Genomic DNA, 19,494 nt, shown 5'->3' with positions numbered 1-19,494 from the left:
TATTCAGTGCCCAACACAGGGTAATGCTTATCATGCATTAGGTTAAGTTCATTATTAGGTGCTCTGTGTTGTGTATCATGATGTCAGTCACTTTGGAGTAGAGTTTAGGCACAGACCCACTAGTTACCATCAGAAGCTTATGGTCTAGGCTCTGTATTTTGACTAATAGTTTAAGGATCCACATGCCTTTTTCTCTTTGTGTGTTACCAGGGACTTGTCCCTTTTAAATCTGTGGTATTACTTAACTAGTTTTGGAGAAGAGCGACTAAACAGGATGGCATGTATGGTATTGTAGCTACACAAAGTTTGGAAATAGCTGAAATGACTTTTGAAAGTAAAGTAAGAAAAGACATACAGCTGAGTTTTTATTATTTTATTTCTGATGCTTGCTCAGTCCTTGGTAACTTCATGGGTGTGGTCGTTTGCCTGGATTAAGGGCTCCCAGAGCATGGGGAAGTATACCAAGGCCATGATGGCACATTGACTCCATGGTGCTTCTGCCTTGGCTGGTCCAGGAGGATGAAAGTGACACAAGTGAGGGGACACCATGGCACTAATGATCTGTTGTATTAATTCCTTTCCATTGGAGATCTTCAAAGAATTTACACATTGGCAATCTCATTTAATACTCAAGATATCGTTAGTTAAAGACTTTTACGCCAAACATGCATGACTGGTGTCCAGAGATTGTGCTTTGATGTTTTAAAGGTTTACACGTAAATTATCTCACTTGGTTATGCCTGCGATCCTGTGGGGTAGCAGGATGGGCATGAGTGTTCTTATTTCATTAATATTAATGAGACAGTGAGTAGTCTTTATTAAGAGCCTACTATGTGCCAGACACTGTGTTAAATGCTTTACATGTATTTCTTCATTTGGTCCTCTGAGGAGGGTACTGTTTATCACCCTGTGTTATTGCCGAGGGAATGTCACTAACTTGGCCAAGGCCATGCTGCCATTGGAGGAAAGCATCATTATCCTTATTTTACAGATGAAGAAACGAAGACCCAGAAAGGGCTTAAATCCTACCATTGGGCCATGGTAGGGTTAAGAGTACCAATCGGGTTTAACTCCAGCCTGTTTTCTCTAGTGGACTGGTCTGTAGTTAAAATATCACACCAGTGGTACATGACGACCAGCTTCTCCAGTTACTATTGGGGTCTTTCACTGGGATAACCTAGAGGGGGCTGTCTTTGGCTTTCTCCTGGACCTGCACAGGGGCAGCGAGTGAATGCTTCCTGGATGAGGGAATGAGAAAGGAGCCAAGGGAAGCGCCCCCATCCCCCCCCCCCATCTCAGGATCTTCTTCTCTTTTCTTGCAGAAGGTGGAAGTACCCATGATGCTGAGGCTCCTCAGGGAGCAAAGGATGTTCATGATCCAGACCATTGCTCAGTACAAGTTTGTCTACCAGGTCCTCATCCAGTTCCTCCAAAACTCCAGACTCATTTAACCCCCCGCTTCAGCTCCTGGAAGAGGCACTCAGCTCCATCTTACAGATGGGGAAGCACCTCCAGACAACATCTGCTCCCCCAGCAGGGCGCGGATGGCCGGAGCAGGCAGGTCACGGGCTCCCTGAAGACAGGAGCCAAGATCATTCACAAACATCATGTATTATTTTATATGAGATAATTTATTTTTCCCCCCTTTGGAATAACTTTTGTGAATCATCGTAATGCAGTTTTCACAATAATATAGTAGTTTTCATCTGAACCACATTTTGACTGATCTGCATTGTAACAGGTCAGTAGGGAGGGTTGCCTGGTGGATTATTTGGGGGACAGAGGCATAAGGGAACACATCTCTAGTGAAGTTGCAGCCAGATTTGTAACCAGCCCTGAAATTTGTCGGCCTAATTGCTCACGTCCAAATCAAAGATGGCAAGAAAATGAGTTCATCCTAAAATATAAAGATAAGGGCTAAGACCCTTTCCTGAAGGAGAAGAACAACACTCTTTTCTTATATTTGGGGGCTCCTGCGGCTTGATGGGCAGTTCCTTCCCTTTCCCTTTTTTGCCCTCTCCCTCAGTAGTCTCTCTTTTCCTCCCAGGCTTGAGTTAAAGACAGGAACAGCTAGAGGAAATGCTCCCTTTCCAATGCAGCGATTGCCATTGCCCGGGAAGAATGAGGACTCTGTGTTGTATCTTTCTCAACCACTCCTTATTCTAGGCTCCGGAGCCTGTTCCCCTGCTGGAGACTACACCCTTGATATTTGCTGCTTCTCCCTGTTGGCTCAGTGGACCCTAGTCTGGTGGCCTTCGAGGCCCTGGGCCAGGCCGTCTGTGCAGCTAGGCTTCTTGCCTGATTGAGAGAAGATAACAGACCAGTGTGGAAGAGAGAGGAGACAGGGGGGATCTGAAGGTCAAGGTGCTGGGTGGCATGGAAAGGTTATAAAGGGAAAGGTTGGGAAAGCTGATGTATGGGGGCTCTTCGGCACTCAGGTGGCAGGGGCCCTGCCAGGAGCCACCCCAAGTGTTATCCCCACTGTGCTGCTAGCATCTCCAGCCTTTGGCCTGCAGGAGCAGAACTAAGCCCACCCAGGACCTTGCAGTCCAAATCTTGGCCCACCTGCTGAAAGATGGTAAGATTTGTGCTGCTTTCCTTTTCTCCATACAGTGCACTCTGATCAGTTGTGGTATTAACCCTGCCCTCAGTTTGAAGCTCAGTCCTTAGTTCGTCTCCTTCTGTGCCTTCGGTGGTCACTGTCCTGAATTTTGTAGGTTAGTACATAATAAATCATGTTCTGCACATTTTCCCTCTTGCTGACTTCTGGGGAATTTTTCCCTCTACTGTCTAGTTTTTCTTGATGCAAATTTTAATTGTGGCTTTGTTCTTAAAATTGACTTTTGCGGGTGTTCCATGATGCCTTCTTCCACTGCTCCCTTTTTTTTTTCCTCCTGAGGTGCAAATGCAAAGAAAGAATGGCATCCAATCGACCAGAAAGAGTGCGCCTTTGTGGCTTCCGGTCACCACAACAGGCGGGTGTGGAAGCAGATTCCTGATGAACTACTTTGGAGTTTGAATCAACTTGGTTTCACATCTGGCCAGGTGTTATAGTGGTGGTTCTCTGTATTTGGACTCAGTATCTGGCGATGGAGGGCCTCCTACCTTCTCTTCCAAGGTCTAAAGAATCAGTCAAGGAGTAGAACTTCAGCTGAGCGCCATAGATTCTGGAATTTTGCTGTGTGATCTGAAAAAGAAAACCATTAGTGTGACGTGTATTTTCAGTGGATCAGAGCTCGTAACCCTCACTAGGAGACACTCAGAAATGGATCATCAGCAAGCAAAGAGGTATTGTTTCCTTTTCCTTAGGGACTATCTATCCTTGGGATACTCCGCTGTTAGGGATGTTTTAACAGTTGGTCTGCCGTTACTGGTTTATTGTTTGAGGAACCACATCGGTATTTCTCTTTCGTCTCTCAGGCCCCAATGTGGGCAGTGTTAAAATGTCTCGTGTGGGCAGCGTGTAGATCTGCTGTCTCTGAGCTTATCACTCATGGCCCTCTCAACTCATCCACTGTTGCCACTTGGTGCTCTGGGAATATTCATGAACGCACAAAATGCACAGAAGTAGGTTCAGTATCTAATTTCCTAGCCAAAGTTTGTATTGAAACTCAAAGGAAAACATTTAAAAGTGATTCCCCATATTTTGTCTTTAAAAACAAATGCTTTTGGCCCTTGAGCCCATTTTGCCTTCCTTTTCACATCTCCAGTAAATGCCAACCTATCTCCTGTTAAATTAGCAGCAGCCATTTGAAGTCCTGTCAGTGTCATCTGCATAATAATTGCCCAGAGATGCTTTATATCTGGGAAGCAAGCCAAGGAATAAACCTTGAAGCAAAGTGTATTAAATTAGTTATCCAGTTAGAGCTTTTGGAGTGAGTTCCTGACGATGTATCAAGTCTGAAGCTGGAGCTATCGGGGTCTGTTGCTGCAGTTTCGACTTGAAGGGAGAAAATCAAAAATGGAGGGGAAAAAAAAAAGATACCATCTTACAACAAAGCCATCCAACACTTTCAGGCCTCTGGTTTTGAAGTTTTTCCAGTGGAAATGTTTTGTTTCTTTCATCCACTCCCATTTGGATATATTGACCCAGTGTTCATCCTTGTTTACTGTGGTCCCTGAACCAGGGGGGCTGAGTTTGACGTCTTCATCCTTGAGCTGAGCTAAGCCTGCTTGAAAAGCCAAACCGTATCCTGTTGTGCTTTACTGGCTTCCTTGGGCTTTAAGGGGACACCACCTTTTGGTCTCATTTACATTTATACACCACTTTCCCTGGATAGGAAGTAAAGGAGGATTTGGCAGCTTTAGGCAGGGATGTCAGACGTGGTATATTCTGAGTAATAAACTTCCGAGAACCCTAACTAGAGAGAATTTTACTTCTACAAGTTTTGTGGTCCTAGATTGAGAAGAGGAACTATTTTTGGACTGTAATTAGTCAGTTATTGTTTGCCTCCGAGTCCCATGGCCATCTCTGGCCCCTTCCCCCGTCGGCCTGGAGAGAGGGTCTTGGTGGGCTCCGCTGGGTGACATCCTGTGGGCCTTGCCCACTGGCTTGCCCAGGACTCACTTAACCTTTACCCTGCCTACACTCAGCTTTTGTGGTTCTGTTAGAAACACCAGTGGGTACAGTAAGTCAGCACTTTTATCCAACTGCCTACCTTTCTTATCTTTTCCAGCTTAATATAGGTTGACCCTTATGAAATTTCCAATATTTGGATCATATTTTACTTAGAATAACAGAAAGTTCACATGGATCAACCTAACAGTTTGTTTCTCCTCCCCGATTAGTATGGATCCCAGTGCACCATATGTCATTTCTCAAGTGCTAATGAACACGAAAGCATGTACAGTGGGTGGCTTGGCTCTTTTTGTGAACTCATTGCCTTGCTACGGCAACCCTTGCCTCACTTGAGTGGGCCATCTCCTGGGGCTTGGAGTCACTCTTTGCAGAGTGCGCTTTGGATTCTCATAGGCAGGGTTGGCCATCAGGCACATGACTATGGGGTTTTCAGCTGCCATCCTTTCTTGATGTACCGTCTGTATTAGCTGACCTCAGCCCAGTGGTTATGGAACACAATATGTGGGCCCGAGGTGTCCAGAGTCACAAAGCAGAATGTGCTTTTGAATCTCTCTTTCCCACTTCCAGTGGTGCGTGGGATGGAGAAAGTGGGTATAGTTATTGATTTTCTTTGGGGGGTAGATCTGTCAATCACTTGAGGTCAGGGGGTGGGCAAATGCAGGGACCTTCTAAGATGTGTCCCAGGGAGCTTAGACTCAAGGGTTGGGGATTGAGGCAGAGCCGTATTAGTGTTAATCTACCCTTCATTCCTCCTTCGTATCGGGAGTAACTGTCAGGATCCCAGAGTAAGAAATTTCCAGAAGCACCAAGTAATTACTGTTGGGCTCTTAAGGTGGCTCTTTGTGGGAATACAGTGTCCTCTTGTTTTACCAAAGATACATCTGCAACTGTGTTTTATTTTATTGCCTATGGATTTTATCAGACACTCATCATGCTCTTACTTAGTGATTTCTTTTTGTGAGCAAAGTAACAACTCATTTAGCACTGATTCCAAATGGAGAAATTCGGGGTTTTCATGGAGACTGCAAAAATTTTCCATTGGTCTAGAGCTTTACGGGTGACAAATTAGTTGGCCCTATAGGGTTGAAATAATCCTACTCGGCCCTATAGGGTGGAAATCTCTAGGATGTTAAATTATGTTTGATACTTCCCGTGAACTCTGAGCAAGCAAGCACAGTGGTTCTTGTCTTTGCCTCAGCTTCTAAGACATTTGGGGCAAAAGACCTTACTGATGCATCTATTGAAAGTAACAGCAACATGCCTGGGAGAAATGGACAGGTATATCCAATCAAATTCTGCCAACTCATATGTGTTGCCCCCAAAATTGCTGTTCTTCATGGGGTCCTAAGAACTCGATGGCCTGCTTGCCCAACACTCAACGTTTATCCTGCCTGCTCTCAGCTTTTGCATTTCTGTTAGAAACTCAGATGCGTGAGTGTTTTTATCCAACTTACTACCTTATTTTTTTTCCAGCTTAAAATAGCTATGTCTTCTTCCTCAAGGCCAAACTAAAAGGTTCTCTATTAAAATGTCCATGAGCCTGGCACTGAATATCTGGCATTAATCGATTTCACAGGACTGCATAATTTATTGTTGCTTGGTGCAGTAAAAAGGAGGATGTGCATCAGTTCCTACTGTTTGGAGCTTTGATCAGCCTTCTCATTTAAAAAATAAATTCAAGGAGCTTTTCATTTTAAGACAGGAGGGCAAAAGCTGATGGGCAGCCTGAACATGAGAACGCATCTATCTAGAAATCACTGTTCCTTCTGCCATGCTTTGGGCCATCAAGATCATTCTTTCCGAAAAATGCCATAAGCTTGCCCAGAGAAGAGCTATAAATGGGAAGAGGAAGAGGAAGGCTTTTCAGACCAGCCTTGGAGTTTCTATCAAAAAGTTCTTGATTCACAATTTTCTGAACTCGGGGATGTCTCTCCTACTCCCTCCCTTTCTATAAGGCCAGAGGGATGGAGATGAGGTGGTGATCCTGGGAAAGACCACGCTGTAGTGGGGAGATCTGTTTCACCCTCACACAGTTTTTTTTGTTTTGTTTTGTTTTTGGCTGCGTTGGGTCTTCGTTGCTGTGTGCGGGCTTTCTCTAGTTGCGGTGAGCTGGGGCTACTGTTCGTTGCGTGCACAGGTTTCTCACTGCGGTGGCTTCTCTTGCTGCAGAGCACGGGCTCTAGGCGCACGGGCTTCAGTAGTTGTGGCTCGTGGGCTCTAGAGCGCAGGCTTAGTAGTTGTGGTGCACAGGCTTAGTTGCCCCATGGCATATGGGATCTTCTCGGACCAGGGCTCGAATCCATGTCCCCTGCATTGGCAGGTGGATTCTCAACCATGGCGCCACCAGGGAAGTCCGTACCCTCGCTCGTAGTTTTAAATCGTGTCCTCACTGTTGCAGTGGAGCTTGACGAATGTTCTGGATTCTGATGCCTGCCTAGATTTGCTGCTCAGAAAGACCACCTCCCCTCACTTGCTGGTGGCCCTCCCTTTCCTTGCAACCTTATTAGCAGAAGATTTGCTCAAACACACGGCTCTGGAGTTAGCTATCACAGCTCCTGTGCATCTTTTTTTTTTTTTTTTTTCGCGGTACGCGGGCCTCTCACTGTTGTGGCCTCTCCCGTTGCGGAGCACAGGCTCAGGACGCACAGGCTCGGGACGCGCAGGCTCAGCAGCCATGGCTCACGGGCCCAGCTGCTCCGCGGCATGTGGGATCTTCCCAGACCGGGGCACGAACCCGTGTCCCCTGCATCGGCAGGTGGACTCTCAACCACTGCGCCACCAGGGAAGCCCCTCCTGTGCATCTTGATGTGCCTCTCCTCCGGCCCGGTGGTGCTGCAGAGCGGATCCCCCTTCCCAGCACATCGTGTTTCTAATCAGGGCATAAAAAGCAGGTAGACGTCAATATATCAGTAGTAACGGCAGTTCGTTGTCTCACTTGACGACACAGGTGGGACTGCTTTGTGATGTCACCCTCTTCCAAGAGCACCCCATTCACTTAGGGCTACGCCGGCCTTTTCTTGTTTTTCATTTGCTTTATGGATCAGCTCTCGACAGCACACCTCTTCTTTCCTTTCCCTACCCTTTTAGCAACCCCTACAAAGCAGCTGAATCTAGTCATAGGTAATCACTCTCTTAAATCTCTCCAAATAATGTAATTCGAAAATCTAATTTTAATCCTGAAAAGCCTATATAGTTTCAAAAAATAAAATTTGGCATTTATGTAGTTTCAAGGAATGAAATCTGGCAAAGGGAAATCACCATAATGAAAATAGCTAGGTGCTGTCGGCAACCAGGAAGCTGTCTTTACCCCTTTCTCCCCTTGGCGATGGGCACTGTCAGTAGTAGGAGTGGGAGACAAGCTGGATCGATGGTCCGTCCTGTTTAGGACAAAGGTTGCACCACTCCCTCAGGCTTCGAGGCGCACTGACATGGAGCCACAGCGGCTGCATTTGGCATCATGATACGTGTAGTCGGATTAATTCGTTTCTAGCCTTCTCCAGCTGACTCTGTTCCCTTCACCGTCACCTCTACGCAGCCTGGCCAATCTGGTGAAATGGGTGAAGCTCTGGGCTCTGCAGGGACATTTATACGTTACCTTGTGATCCGTTCTCCACTGTCTAGGGAGGGGCAGGACATGCTATTCATCCAGTCTGCAATGTGTCCTATTTTTAATTCCTCACCTCCTCCTTCAGGGAAACACAGAGGCTGCTTCACCTGACACAGGTTTTGGGAAAAAGCTGAAAACATTAGATTGGGGTCTTTTTGTGCCTTAGGGTGGAACTAGCTTGCTAACATCTCAGGAACCCCGCTCTGCATTGAGCTCAGCTGGCTCTCAGAGCAGAGGTGCTTGGCGTTCTCAGCATTTCTCAGGGGGCCTCCCACCTCCCTGAACTGTATGTAGTGTTAGCTAATAAATACCTTCAGCTTAGAACTGAGAGCTGTCATTCAGAGCCATTTTTTCCCCCAACTTGGAATACCGTAAAATGTTATTGCAACTTCCTTTGACTGAACTTTCTTGCCAGTTTGAAATCTTAACAATCTATTAACCTTATCCTTTCAAAAGTAAGGTTCCTCTTCACCAGAGATGCTTTCCTGTGTATGTCCTTTGTTCCTTCAATAGTCAGCTAACTTGCTTGAGGACATGTAAATGGGGAAAAAAAGGTTTACATATGCAGATGACTATTAGATAACCTTAAGTAATTTGTGTTACATCAAGTAACATGCTGATCTATTTTGTTTCACTGGACTATTGTTGTGAGACTTAATTCAGTATTTTGATGCTTTCCTTGGTCTGTGTTTTATAAAATGTTGTGAATTGTTTTATCATTCAAACCAACTGACATTTAATAGGTCTCATTTCGAACGTACAGACAAGTCCCTCATGTAGAAACCAGTTTGTTCTTAAGGGTCTTAGGTCAGCCCACAGAAGCCTTCTGATGCCCAACAACACGGCTGAAGAGCAGGGCGGTGTCAGCCAGATCTGGCTGGCATGGGCTGACCTGGACATTTAACCACCTATCATATTGTTGCTGTGAGAAATGCATTCCAGATAGGGGCTTGGGATCCTGATAACACATTCTTCTCCCTGTGGTGGGCACTTGCTACCTTGCAAGATGGAGGCCCAGTCTCTTCACTACAAACTAATTGTAAGGGGAGAGAGGGAGTGAGACATTTATAGGACGTTCCCTAAGTTGGGGAGTGATTGATTAATACTCACGTGTCAACTTTACTTTGGTATAGACTCCCTCTCAATTTAATAATATTAAAAGCCTTAAATGAAATTATGCATGCTATTCTATGTGCTTTTTTATATCAGTAAATAAGCTTTTGCTTGCCAGTTTTATACACAATTAAGAGGTGTATGAAACTGACTTTTGACAGTATTTTTGCACTGTTTCCTATCTGTTTTTATAAAGTCTTTAGCTATTGGTCCTAGTTGTGTATTGTTTATGTTCTCACTGCCCTTGTTATTAAAATGTTTCATATGTGCCTTTACAAATGTGAGATCTTTATTCTAACCTTTTTTGTAAAAGATATCTATTGACTTCCAAATGCAATAAACTTTTTTTTTTCCAGAGAAAACAGCTGAATCTTTTCTGTCCTATGTATGTTTGCATTCATTGAAAGCATCTTCTCTCTTAGGATTATTTTCATAGGCAAACGTATCTGGGAAGATCTGCCTTTTCACTTCTTCAAAGCCCATTTATTTCTACCCACTTTTCATTCCTGTATAATTGGATCACACTGAAGAATCAGTTTGAAATTTCCAAAAGTCATCATAGTTAGTTAGGAAAAAGCTGAAAGGGGTGATTGTTAGGTAAATGGAGCGAAGAACCTAGAAGTGGAGCTTACTCACAGCTGCAGTGACAACCCTTATTAAATGCCAAGTCCCCCCGCAGCTGTCATTTATTCAGAGCCCGAACTGCTGGCCCAGAAGAGCCAAGCAGCAGGCTGCTATAGAAGACCTAAATCGTTGCTTTTGTCTTTCAACTTTATCAACAGCACAACTCATCTCTAGCTTTAAAGGTGGCTGCCCTGCCCCATATTTTCAGCCACTCAACTGCCACAGACACATGTGGTGAACCCCGGGTGATGAGGGTGGATACTTTACGTCCCTTTGATGAGTAGCAGGGCATTATAACCACTAAAGTGAGGAACCCACTTTCAGCCCTATCACTGTACAAGGAGTCATTCGCCTACAGAGGTCCCGGCTTGTTTCACATCATGAAAATGAGGATACTGTAAACCACACTGGGTGAAAGGAGATGACAAGCAAATTTCACTAAACACATAGATCGTGCTGTACCTAGGCTGACTGTGGCAATAAAACAATGATAGTTTTTAAAAGAAAAACTACATCAAGTGTGGGAAAAAAAAGATGATAGGAGAGCCCAGCAAGATGGCAGAGTAGAAAGACTCTGAGCTTACCTCCTCTCACGAGCACACCAAAACCGCAAGTATCTGCAGAACAACCATTGATGAATAAGATCAGAACATACCAGAAAAGATCTTCTACAACTAAAGACATAAATAAGGAACCACAACGTGAAGGGTAGGAGGGGCAGACTCGTGATATAATCGAGTCCGATACCCGCCCCGGGTGGGGTGACCCACAAATTGGAGAATAATTATACTGCAGAGGTTCTCCCACAGGAGTGAGGGGTGTGAGCCCCACATCAGGCTCCCCAGCCCAGGGGTCCTGCATTGGGAAGATGAGCCCCCAGAGCATTTGGCTTTGAAGGCCAGTGGGGCTTAATTTCTGGAGGCCCACAGGGCTGGGGGCAATAGTGACTTCACTTTTAAAGGGCACACACAAAATCTCTCACACATTGGGACCCAGGACAAAAGCAGTAATTTGATAGGAGCCTGGGCCAAACCTACCTGCTGGTCTTGGAGAGTCTCCTGGAGAGGCTCCTGGAGAGGCAGGGGTGGCTGTGACTCACGCTTGGGACATAGACACTGGTGGCAGCCATAGCGAGGTGTATTCTACTGTGTGGACACTGGGGCTCGTACCATCATGGTATCCTACATCTAGCTCATTAGTGCCAAAACCTGGCCCCAGCCAACAGCCTGTAGGGGCCAGTGCTGGGATGCTTCAGGCCAAACAACTAACTGGGCAGGGACACAGCCCTATCCATCAGTAGAGAGGCTGCCTAAAAGCTTCCTGAGGCCACAGCTACCTCTAGACATGCCTTTAGACAGGGCCCTGCCCACCAGAGAGGAAGGACCCACTTCCACCCCAACAGTGGACAGGCACCAGCCCTGCCTAGCCTGTAGACCAGCCATGCACTAACCTCTAAACCAGCCTTGCCCACCAGAGGGCAGACACCAGACATAAGAAAACCACAATCCTGCAGCCTGCAGACCAAGCCTGCCCAAAAGAGGCCAGACCCTACCCTGGGACCAGCTGGGCCCTGGCACTGCCCACTAGCAGGGCAACACAAGCTTTGGGACACCCCAGACCCCATACCTAACTGTGTCAGTAACTGGTCTCCACCTCTGCCCCACCCACCCCAAACAGCAATCTGACACCAGCTCTAGGATCCCTGGGCCCTGCAGCCAAACTCCAGGACCAGCCCTGCCTGCCAGTAGTTCAGCACTAAATCCAGGACATGGCTTCACCCACCAGTGGGCAGGCAAGACCCTGACTCTGCCCATCAGTGTACCAGCACTAGCCTGGGCTGCCTAAGGTTCTGCAGCCAGCTGCCTCGCAAGCAAGCCCTGCTAACCAGCAGCCAGCAGCATCCACACAAGGCAGGGCTTGGCAACCAATCGGGATAGGGACCAACCAAGCCTACCAGACCATCCACATAGCCAGCCTGCCCCAACAGAAGGACCCACACAGCCCTCTTAGGGGGAACCCCTAGAGTATATAGCTTGGGTGACAAGAGGGGAGTGTGCTGCTGGGACACATAGGACATCTGCTACAGAGGGCCACTTCTCCAAGGTCAAGAAACATAACTAATCTACCACATACGTAAAAATACACATAGCAACTTAGACAAAAAGAGTTGGGAGAGGAACATGCTCTAGACAAAAGAACAAGATAAAAACGCCAGAAGAACTAAGTGAAATGGAGATAGGCAATCTACCAGAGAAAGAGGTCAGAGTAATGATCATAAAGATGATCAAAGAACTCAGGAGAAGAATGGATGCACAGAGCAAGCAGTTCCAAGTTTTTAACAAAGAATTAGAAAATATGAAGAATAACCAGAGATGAAGAATACAATAACTGAAATGAAAAATACACTAGAAGAAATCAATAGACTACATGATACAGAGGAACAAATCAGTGAGTTGGAAGACAGAATGGTGGACATCATTGCCACTGAACAGAAAAAAAAATAATGAAGAGAAATGACATTTTAAGAGACTTCTGGGACAACATCAAGCACACTAATGTTCACATTATAGGGGAGTGTCCCAGAAGAAGAGAGAAAGGGCCCAAGAAAATATATGAAGAGATAACAGTTGGAAACTTCCCTAACCTGGTAAAGGAAACAGTCACCCAAGTCCAGGAAGTGCAGCGAGTCCCATACAGGATTAACCCAAAGAGGAACACACACACCAAGACACACTATAATCAAAATGACAAAAATTAAAGATAAAGACAGAATATTAAAAGCAGCAAGGGAAATAACAAATAACACAGAAGGGAATGTCCATAAGGCTATCAGCTGATTTTTCAGCAGAAACTGCAGGCCAGAAGGGAGTGGCACAAGATATTTTAGATGATGAAAGGGAAAAACCTTCAACCAAGAATACGCAGCCAGGCTCTCCTTCAGATCTGATGGAGAGATCAAAAGCTTTATAGACAAGAAAAAGCTAAGAGAGTTCAGCACCACTAAATCACTTTTACAACAAACGTTAAAGGAACTTCTCTAGGTTAAAAAGGAAAGGCCACAACTAGAAACAAGGAAATTACAAAATGAAAAAGCTCACCGGTAAAGGCAAACATACAGTAAAAGTAGGAAATCACCCACACAGAAAGCTAGTAGGGAAGTTAAAAGACAAAAGTAGTAAAATCACCCAGATCCACAATAAGCAGTTAAGGGATACACAAACAATTAGATTAAAAAATATGATATCAAAAACAGTAATTGTGAGGGGAGGAGAGTGTGTGTGTGTGTGTGTATGTGTGTATATATATATATATATATATATATATATATATATATATATATATATATATATATATATATATATATATATACTGCTAGATAAAAACCTCATTGTAACCACAAACCAAAATTCTTTAATAGATACACACAAAAATGAAGACAAACATAACACTAAAGGTAGTCACCAAATCACGAGAACAAAAGAAGAAAAAAAAGACCCGCAAAACCAAATTCAAAACAATTAACAAAATGGCCAATAAGAACATACATATTGATAATTACCTTAAATGTAAACAGACTAAATGCTCCAACCAAAAGACACAGAGTGGCTGAATGGATACAAAAACAAGATCCATATATTAGAATATGCTGCCTACAAGAGACTCACTTCAAATCTAGAGACATACACAGACTAAAAGTGAGGGGATAGAAAGAAGTATTCCATGCAAAAGAAATCAAAAGAGAGCCGGAGTAGCAAACTTATTATCAGACACAATAGACTTTAAAATAAAGACTGTTGGGCTTCCCTGGTGGCGCAGTGGTTGAGAGTCCACCTGCCGATGCAGGGGACGTGGGTTCGTGCCCCGGTCCAGGAAGATCCTACATGCCACGGAGCAGCTGGGCCCGTGAGCCATGGCCGCTGAGCCTGCGTGTCCGGAGCCTGTGCTCCGCAACAGGAGAGGCCACAACAGTGAGAGGCCCGTGTATCGAAAAAAAAAAAACTGTTAAAAGAGACAAAGAAGGACACTACATAATGATCAAGGGATTGATCCAAGAACTAGATATAACAGTTGTAAATATACTGGGTTGGCCAAAATGTTCCACTGGGTTTTTCTGTAACATCTTACAGAAAAACTCAAATGAACATTTTGGCCAACCCAATATATGCACGCAACACAGGAGCACCTAAAATATAGAAGGCAAATATGAATGGACATAAAATGAGAAATCAACAGTAACACAATAATAGGAAGGGATTTTTAACACCCCACTTATATCAATGGACAGATCATCCAGACAGAAAATCAACAAGGAAACACAGACCTTAAATAACACATTAGGGCTTCCCTGGTGGTGCAGTGGTTGAGAGTCCACCTGCTGATGTAGGGGACATGGGTTCGTGCCCCGGTCCAGGAAGGTCCCACATGCTGCAGAGCAGCTGGGCCCGTGAGCCACGGCCGCTGAGGCTGCGTGTCCAGAGCCTGTGCAACGGCTCCCTCCGCAACGGGAGAGGCCACAATAGTGAGAGGCCCGCGTACCACAAAAACAAAAAATAATAACACATTAGACCAAATGGATTAACTGGTATGTATAGAGCACTCCATTCAAAACCAGTAGAATACACATTCTTTTCAAGTGCACACGGAACATTCCCCAGGACAGATCACATGCTAGGCCACAAAACAAGCCTCGGTATATTTAAGAAAACTGAAATCATATCAAGCCCCTTTTCTGACCCCAATGCTATGAGACTAGAAATCAACTACAAGAAAAAAATTGAAAAAACACAAACACATGGAGGCTGAACAATATGCTACTTAAGAACTATTGGATCACTGAAGAAATAAAAAAGGATAACAAAAAGTACCTAGAGACAAATGAAAATGAAAACATGATGATCCAAAATCTATGGGACGCAGCAAAAGCAAAAAGCAAAAGGGAAGTTTATAGTGATACAAGTTTACCTCAGGAAACAAGAAAAATCTCAAACGACCTAACTTGATGCCTAAGGCAACTAGAGATAGAAGAACAAACAAAACCCAAAATTAGTAAAAGAAAAAAAATCATAAAGATCAAAGCAGAAATAAATTAAATACAGATGTAAAAAATAGAAAAAATCAATGAAACAAAAAGCTGGTTCTTTGAAAAGATAAATGAAAGTGATAAACCTTTAGCCAGACTCATCAAGAAAAAAAAGAAGGCCCAAATCAATGAAATCAGAAATGAAAAAGGAGAAGTTATAATCAACACCACAGAAATACAAAGGATCATAAGAGACTACTATGAGCAACTACATGGCAATAAGATGGACAACCTAGAAGAAATGGACAAATTCTTAGAAAGGTACAACACCACAAGACTGAACTAGGAAGAAATAGAAAATATGAACAGACCAATTACCAGTAATGAAATTGAATCAGTAGTTTTAAAACTCCCAACAAACAGAAGTCCAGGACCAGATGGCTTCACAGGTGAATTATACCAAACATTTAGAGAAGAATTAACACCTATCCTTCTGAAACTATTCCAAAAAACTGCAGAGGAAGGAATACTTCCAAACTCATTCTAGGAGGCCAGCATCACCCAGATACCAAAACCAAAGACATCACAAAAAAGAAAATTACAGGCCAATATCACTGATGAACATAGATGCAAAAATCCTCAACAATATATTAGCACACTAAATCCAACAATACATTAAAAAGATCGTACACCATGGTCAAGTGGTATTTATTGATATCTCAGGGATGCAAGGATTTTTCAATATCCATAAGTCAATCAATGTGATACACCACATTAACAAAGTGAATAAAAACCATATGATCATCTCAATAGATGCAGAAAAAGCTTTTGATAAAATTCAACATCCATTTATGATAAAAACTCTCCAGAAAGTGGGTACAGAGGGAACCTACCTCAACATAGTAAAGGCTTTAAATGATAAACCCATAGCTAATATCATACTCAATGGTGAAAAACTGAAAGCATTTCCTCTAACATCAAGAACAAGACAAAGGTGCCCACTCTCGCCACTTTTATTCAACATAGTTTTGAAGTCCCAGCCACAGCAATCAGAGAAGGAAAACAAATAAAAGGAATCCAAATTGGAAAAGAAGAAGTAAAACTGTCACTGTCTGCAGATGACATGATACTATACATAGAAAATCCTAAAGACACCACCAGAAAATTACTAGAGCTCATCAATGAATTTGGGAAAGTAGCAGGATACAAAATTAATACACAGAAATCTGTTGCATTTCTATACACTAACAATGAACTAGCAAAAACAGAATTAAGGAAACAATCCCATTTACCATCACATCAAAAATAATAAAATACCTAGGAATAAATCTACTTAAGGAGGCAAAAGACCTGTACTCTGAAAAGTATGAGATGCAGATGAGTGAAACTGAAGACAACAGAAACAGATGGAAAGATATACCTTGTTCTTGGATTGGAAAAATCAATATTGTTAAAATGACCATACTACCCAAGGCAATCTACAGATTCAATGCAATTCCCATCAAATTACCAATGACATTTTTCACAGAACTAGAACAAATAATTTTAAAATTTGTATAGAAACAAAAAAGACCCCAGATGGCCAAAACAATCTTAAGAAGAACAGAGCTCAAGGAATCATGCGCCCTGACTTTAGACTATACTACAAAGCTACAGTAATCAAAACAGTATGGTACCGGCACAAAAACATATAGAGATCAATGGTACATGATAGAAAGCCCAGAAATAAACCCACACACTTTTGGTCAATTAAGAGGCAAGAATATGCAATGGAGAAAGACAGTCTCTTCAATAAGTGGTGCTTGGAAAACTGGACAGCTACATGTAAGAGATGAAACTAGGACATTCTTTAACACCATATACAAAAATAAACTCAAAATGGATTAAAGACCTAAATGTAAGGCCAGATACTATAAAAATCCTAGAGGAAAACATAGGCAGAACACCCTTTTACATAAATCACAGGAATATTTTTTTGGATCATCTCCTAAAGGAAATAAAAGCAAAAATAAACAGATGGGACCTAATTAAACTTAGAAGCTTTCTACACAGTAAAGGCAACCACTGATAAAACAAAATGATAACCTACTGAATGGAATAAAACATTTGCAAATGTTATGACCAATAAGGGATTAATATCCAACATATATAAACAGCTCATACAACTCAACATCAAAAAAAAAAAAAAACCCTATTAAAAAATGGGCAGAAGAGCTGCCTTTTTTCCCAAAGGAAATGCAGATGGCCAACAGGCACATGAAAAGATGCTCAACATCACTAATCATCAGGGAAATGCAAATCAAAACTACACTGAGATATCGCCTCACACCTGTCAGAAATGGCTATTATCAAAAATAACACAAATAACAAATGCTGGCGAGGATGCAGAGAAAAAGGAACCCTCGTGCACTGTTGGTAGGAATGTAAATTGCTGCATCCACTGTGGAAAACAGTATGGAGGTTTCTTAAAAAACTAAAAATAGAACTACATTCCACTCCTGGGTATATATCTGAAGAAAACAAAAACCCTAATTCGAAAAGATACATGCACCCCAACATTCATAGCAGCATTATTTACAACTGCCAAGATATGGAAGCAACCTAAGTGTCCACCAACAGATGAATGGATAAAGAATATGTGGTACATATATACAATGGAATACTACTCAGCCATAAAAAAGAATAAAATTTTGCCATTTTCAGTAACATGGATGGACTTGGAGGGCATTAAGCTTGGTGAAATAAGTCAGACAAAAACAAATACTGTGTGAAATCACTTATATGTGGAATTTAAAAAACACAACAAACTAATGAATGTAAGAACAACAAAAAGCAGACTCAGAGATATAGAGAACCAACTAGTGGTTACCAGTGTGGAGAGGGAATGGAGAGGGCAATATAGGGGTAGGGGATTAAGAGGTACAAACTATTAGGTATAAAATAAGCTACAAGCATATATTGTAAAACAGGGGAAATATAGCCAACATTTTATAATAACTGTAAATTGAGTAAAACCTTTAAAAACTGTGAATCACTGTATTGTATACCTATAACTTTTATCATATTGTACAGCATCTGCTTTAACAGAAAAAAATATTATACTAGACAAAATACCAATGAACATGGAGAGAAGTCAAGTAGAATGGCAAGAGAATAGGTACATACACTAATTTGTTTTGTCATTCATGGAATGAGTAAATGGACTCAGTTTTTTTGGTTGATGAACAGAAAAAGTAGTCTTACCCTATAGTTTAGACATAAAACTAACCATGAGTAGATAGCCCTGTTTACTTCCAAATACTGTACTAGCAGGAAGCAAATTAAAAAACAGAGAAAAGAAAACTCAAAAGGGGAAAAGATAAATATAAGAAAAACACAAATATGCAATAAAATGACAAAAACAGGATCAAACACATCAATTTCATGTGATTTTACTTTTTTTAAATCTTTAACAACAAATAGGGAAAACCTGTCAGACTTAACAGTTAAGAAATATATAGAAGAAAAGAGCTCTTTCCTAATAGCTATAGAAAACATAAAATCTAGGAATTAAGAAGAATGTGCAGGACCTGTATAAACGTAACTAAACTACTTCAGAGGCAAAATGTAGACAAACTGATAAACTCATCACATTCTTGGATAGAAAGACTCATGAAGAGGTCAGTTCTCTGAGTACCAATGAGTTCAATGCAATTCTAATAAATATTCCAGGAGTACTTTTGCTGGGGGAGTAGGGAAAGGCCATGAGAGGACTTGGCCAAGTGATTCTAAAGTACTTTGTAGGGTTAAACATGGGAGAATGGTCAGAAAGACTCCAGAGAATGCAAAAGGATTAGCCCTAGTAGATACTAAAAGTTCTGCAGTGCAACAATAATTAAAAGTACTTTACTTCTATAGTAGACGGATCAATGGAATGAAACACTGCTGAAATAAACCTAAGTCTTAGGGAAATGATAATGGTATCATTTCAAATCAGCAGGGGAAAAGAAATCATTCCATAAACAATGCTGGCGTAAGTGGCTAGCAATTTTGAACATTAAAAAATTTAGAGTACTGGGGCTTCCCTGGTGGCGCAGTGGTTGAGAGTCCTCCTGCCGATGCAGGGGACGCGGGTTCGTGCCCCGGTCTGGGAAGATCCCACATGCCGTGGAGCGGCTGGGCCCGTGAGCCATGGCCGCTGAGCCTGCGCGTCCGGAGCCTGTGCTCCGCAGTGGGAGAGGCCACAACAGTGAGAGGCCCGCATACCGAAAAAAAAAAAATTTAGAGTACAATTAGATCCCTTAACCATGAAACAATGTATGAAATAAAACGATTCCAGATAGATCATAGACAAAGTTGTATTTCTTTTCTTCATTTACAAATGAAAATAAAATCTGCCTTAGTACAAGTGTCATGAAAAATAAAGTTAATGGACAACCAGGGGAAAATATTTTCAACACGACAAAGAGCTAATATCCCAACATACACTGAGATCTTAGAAATTATTATGAACGGCATAAATAACAAAATGGGCAATGGCTGTGAATATCAGCTCACAGAAGAAACACAATA

General features: G+C 42.6%; 1 protein-coding gene across 2 annotated transcripts in view; it reads left to right on the top strand.

The window, feature by feature from the left end:
• Positions 1-9,978, top strand: part of PTPN14 (protein tyrosine phosphatase non-receptor type 14) — a 175,751-nt gene extending 165,773 nt beyond the window's left edge. For both annotated transcript variants that reach the window (XM_082615025.1, XM_082615027.1), the window contains one exon: positions 1,323-9,978. In XM_082615025.1, coding sequence (XP_082471151.1) covers positions 1,323-1,451 — 129 coding nt within the window. In that variant the 3' untranslated portion in view covers positions 1,452-9,978. The remainder of the gene's footprint in view (positions 1-1,322) is intronic.
• The last annotated feature ends 9,516 nt before the right edge of the window (positions 9,979-19,494 follow it).

This window comes from Mesoplodon mirus (assembly GCF_964341445.2).
Source record: "Mesoplodon mirus genome assembly, chromosome: 3".
Lineage (NCBI taxonomy): Eukaryota > Metazoa > Chordata > Mammalia > Artiodactyla > Ziphiidae > Mesoplodon > Mesoplodon mirus.
The sequence above is the reverse complement of the archived record's forward strand: the minus strand, read 5'-3'. Positions and strand labels throughout refer to the sequence as shown.